We start from the raw sequence: 4,368 nt of genomic DNA, 5'->3' as shown, positions 1-4,368 counted from the left end.
ATGTTGATTGGCTTCAGTGTATGTGGTCGGTTCTTGAAATGGAGTGGACTGAGAGGAGTTTTGGATATGAAGAAGATTGAGTCATTGAGTGGATTTAGTGAGCCTATTTTGGTTCGGGTGGTCATAGGATGAGTAGACCTGTTAGAAATAGGATGAATGCTGATGTTGGGTAGAGTGGAAGAATCAGGAATCGTAGGTGTAGAGCGATTGGTTGAAATGCCGGGAGTAGGGAGTGTAGTTCGAGTATTGGAAGTAACAGAAGGCCTGGGTCGGGAATCTAGATTACCAGAATTGGGATTTGGATCAGGCAGTTTGAGTGTAGTAGGTTGCTGTAAGGTTTGAGATACCAGAATAAGAAGAGAAGGAGGTATCTGAGATGGAGTTTGAGAAGGAGGGAGAGAAGTTTGTTTGAATGGGAAAATGAGTTCATCAAAGATTACATGCCTAGATTTATAGATTTTGTTCCTTGTAGTATCTAAACACTTATAGCCTTTTGAAACATGAGAATAACCAAGAAAGACACAAGTGCGAGATCGAGGTTGGAGTTTGTGACGTTGATTTGGCGGTACCCAAGGATAAAAGGCACAATGAAGACTTTAAAAAATTTGTAGTCAGGAGTTTTGTGAAAAGAAGGTAAATGGGAAATTGGAAGTTCATTGTGACCGTAGGTAACCGATTTATAATGAAGGATGCAATGTGAACCGCATCAGGACAAAATGAGTGAGGAATAGAGGCGCTGTTAATCAGTGTTCGTGTGGTTTCAAGGTGTCTGTGATTGCGTTCAGCCAACCCATTATGTTCAAGTGTATATGGACAATAAGTTTGGTGCGATATGCCATTGTGAATTAAGAAGTTTATGAAGTTTGAATTTAGGTACTCAGTACCACCATCGGAACGAAGACATTGTATATGAAATCTTGTTTATTTTTCATTGAAAATTTTAAAGTTCTAAAAGATATCAAAAACTTCAGACCTATTTCTCATCAAAAAAACCCACGAAAAATTGGAAAAATTGTCGATAAATACTACGTAATAAAGAAAACCTTGATGCAAAGGAACCAGAGATGGACCTCAAACTTCGGAATGAATAATAGCTAAAGGCATAGTAGCTCTATGAGTTTTATTTGAAAACAGTAGTTTGTGACCTTTTGAGGTCATACAATCTTAACAGAAATTAAAAGTATTTGGTATGTGGAGCCTTTTATTAGTAGCCGAGACAGCTTTGAAAATTCTGGGATGTGGACGATCCAGTCTCTGATGCCAGAGAGTGGCGGCCTCAGAAGTAAATGTTAGTACCTTTGATGAGGACGAAGTCGTGATGGTCAATCTAAGCGGGTAGAGTCCTCAGCTACTTAGACCCGACAGAAGGATTTTGTTTATCGTCATATCCTTGATGTCAAAGCCATGAGGATAAAAATTCACATAAACATTATTATCTTGAGTAAGGTTAGAAATAGACAGCAGATAACGAGATAAGCATGAAACATGAAATAAGGAGTTCAGTTTTAGCTTGCGATACGGTGTTGGCAGAATTCCATTGCCTAAGTGCGCAATGGAGAGAGATCTGCCATCACCTATGGTAATGTTATCTGTACCACTGTAGGATTTAGCTTGGGAGAGATTGTCAACGGAGTTAGTGAGATGAGCCGACGTGCCTGAGTTTAAATACAAGTCGTGGTTTTCTGTGTCTATCGCAACAACTATCGCATGGGAGGCAGAGTTTGTGGTGGTTGTTACAGGAGGTTGATGAAGGTGTTTAGTCGATGCCAGCAGTTATGTGCTAGATGTCCCTTTTGTTCCAGATTTGGTTTCATGAATTATGGTTTTGATGATAGCAAACAATACGACTGCCTTTTCTCTACTGACATTTCAGGACTCAAAGATCGGATAGAAATTGGAATCAGCTCAAGACTGGGTAGATTAGGGTTGAGTCAGTCTGTAATCTTCTTTTTGCTCTTTCTTGAGTCAATTGTAAATGTTTTAAGTGACTAATGTTTAGTAACTCTACATACACACACTTGAGAGATTTATAAATTATGTTTTAACTCACATCGTCCCGGACAATATTTACATCGTCATGGACAATCGAGTTCAAAACAAAAGTTCTAATCAGGATTTCTTAGTTAAGGCAGCCATAATTAACTGATCGTCCTGGACAATACATTTATCGGACATGACGATATGCTCAAAATAGAAAGAAATAGCTGCCATAATCAATTTAGGTATTCTGTATTTTTGGCAATCGGTCAGGACAATCGTGAGATCGACCTGGATGATATTACACAATTATGCCTAAATTGATCCATGAATCAAGGAAGTAATTAAGGATGATTGATACGATCACATAGTCCCGAACGATCGCAGGATCGATAAGGACAATCTATTCAAAAACCCTTAGTTACTCCTGGACTCGAATTCAGGGCGATGCTCTGGACGATGCTTCTCTGATTTGAACTAATCGTCCGGGACGATCGTGAGATCTGCCTAGATGATCAAGCCAATTTTCAATCGTCCAGATCATCTTCAGGGCGATGTTCTGGCCGATCATCTGTGTTTTGAACTAATCGTACATGACGATATTATTATCGTTCTGGATGATAAAGTCGGCAACTTGCAATTATTGAGCTCCTTTGAAGTTCTTCTATTTAAGAGCTCTTTTTAAACATTTTTTGAACATCTTTGACTGCTCTCTTGACCTGAGAAAACCTAAAGGAGAGAGAGAGAGAGAGAGAGAGAGAGAGAGAGAGAGAGGATCTTGTGAGGGGGAGCTTATGAGGGAGTTCAAAAGGGTTCCTCCAAGTATTGTTTCACTTCTTCTTCCCTAGAGTCTCTTATCCTTTGAAGGGTTAGGAGAGGTAAGCTTCAACAATCGATCGAGGTTCTCTGCCTGCTTCAGGAGGAAGCAAAAGGAGTTGGGTTCTTTTCCTTGAAGGGTGTGGCAAAAAGGAGGTATTTTGTAAGTGCTTCTCCGCCTAACTGTGGGGGCTAAAGGAGAGTCACGTTGGTAGTGCAATACTCGGAGGATGCCTCCGGGGAGTGGACGTAGGACAAGTTGACCGAACCACTATAAACCCTTGTGTTCTTTTTACTACTTTCGCACTTTAATTTTCCGCACTTATTTTTTCGTGGTGATTTTGGTTTGTGATATTTGTTCTTGGTTTTAAAGAATTTTTAAAAAATACCAATTCACCCCCCTCTTGGTTAGCCTCGAGACTAGTTCATACGGCTTAACATCCCCAATGAACTTTAAAGTGGTATCTGAGCGGGATTCATAAAAACAAAGTTTGAAAACTTTTTGAATTTTTTATCCATGGCTAACTTTGGGAATCGTAATACAATTGAATGATATTCTATTACATGACCTCCCTTTTTTGATAACCTCCCTTTTGATTTTTGGAAAACTTGCATGTCAACCTTTTTGCAATTAATAGACTATCGCATGTGGATGCTTATAAAAGCAGGATATTCTCCACCTTTTTGTGAAATTACCAGAATTAAAACTAAAGTTGCTTTTACTGAATGGACTATCGATGAAAGAGATTTTGCTCAATTGAATGCGAAGTGTTTGAACTATTTTTTATGTGCTTTAAAGTCTGAGGGTTACATGCATGTTTCTACTTGCTCTACTAGAAAAGGGATTTGGGATAGGTTGTGCATTACTTATGAAGGAACCAATGAAGTAAAACAATCTCGTTTGAATATTCTCTTGCATGACTACAAACTTTTTCGTATGAAATCTTCTGAATCAATTTCTGATATGTATACACGGTTCACTGAAATTGTAACTTCTTTGCATGCCTTAGGAAAAGAACTTTCAAACTATGAAAAAGTGAACAAGATTTTAACATGGTTGCCTTCATCTTTTGATGCTAAAATCACTGCAATCACTGAATCTAAGGATTTAAATACTTATTCGATTGATAACTTACTTGGCTCACTCATTGCTTACGAGCAAGGGGTGAATCAAAAAAATCTTGATGCAGGAGAGAAAAATAAAGAGAAAATAGTGGCACTGAAGGCACACAAATCGGACTCTCACTCTTTTGGGTCTGAAAGCGATGACTTTGTCTTAATCACAAGGCAATTCAAAAGCTTTCTAAGGAAGAAGCACAAGCATCATAAAAGTTGGAGAAAATATAAGGATTATAAATATCTTAAATGATCTTCTGATGTGGTTTGTTATGAATGCAGGAAGGCAGGACATGTGAAAGCAGATTGCCCTACACTTAAATGCACACAATCAAGGAAAAGAGTGAGGAGAAATCCAAGTTTAGAAAAGACAAAAAGAGACTCCAAAAGGCATTTTGGGCGGATTCCGCATTGGATTCATTGGAGACGGAACTAGAAGATGAGATAACAAATTTGTGC

The 4,368-nt window shown here is 38.6% G+C and overlaps 1 protein-coding gene across 1 annotated transcript in view; it reads right to left on the bottom strand.

Moving 5' to 3' along the window:
* Window positions 1–1,348: 1,348 nt before the first annotated feature.
* Window positions 1,349–4,368, bottom strand: part of LOC110106609 (calmodulin-binding receptor-like cytoplasmic kinase 2) — an 11,744-nt gene continuing 8,724 nt past the window's right edge. The window contains exon 6 of the mRNA XM_028693474.1: window positions 1,349–1,389. Coding sequence (XP_028549307.1) covers window positions 1,349–1,389 — 41 coding nt within the window. The remainder of the gene's footprint in view (window positions 1,390–4,368) is intronic.

Source organism: Dendrobium catenatum, unplaced genomic scaffold (genome assembly GCF_001605985.2).
Source record: "Dendrobium catenatum unplaced genomic scaffold, ASM160598v2 fragScaff_scaffold_292, whole genome shotgun sequence".
Lineage (NCBI taxonomy): Eukaryota > Viridiplantae > Streptophyta > Magnoliopsida > Asparagales > Orchidaceae > Dendrobium > Dendrobium catenatum.
This window is presented reverse-complemented; position numbering and strand designations above follow the sequence as displayed.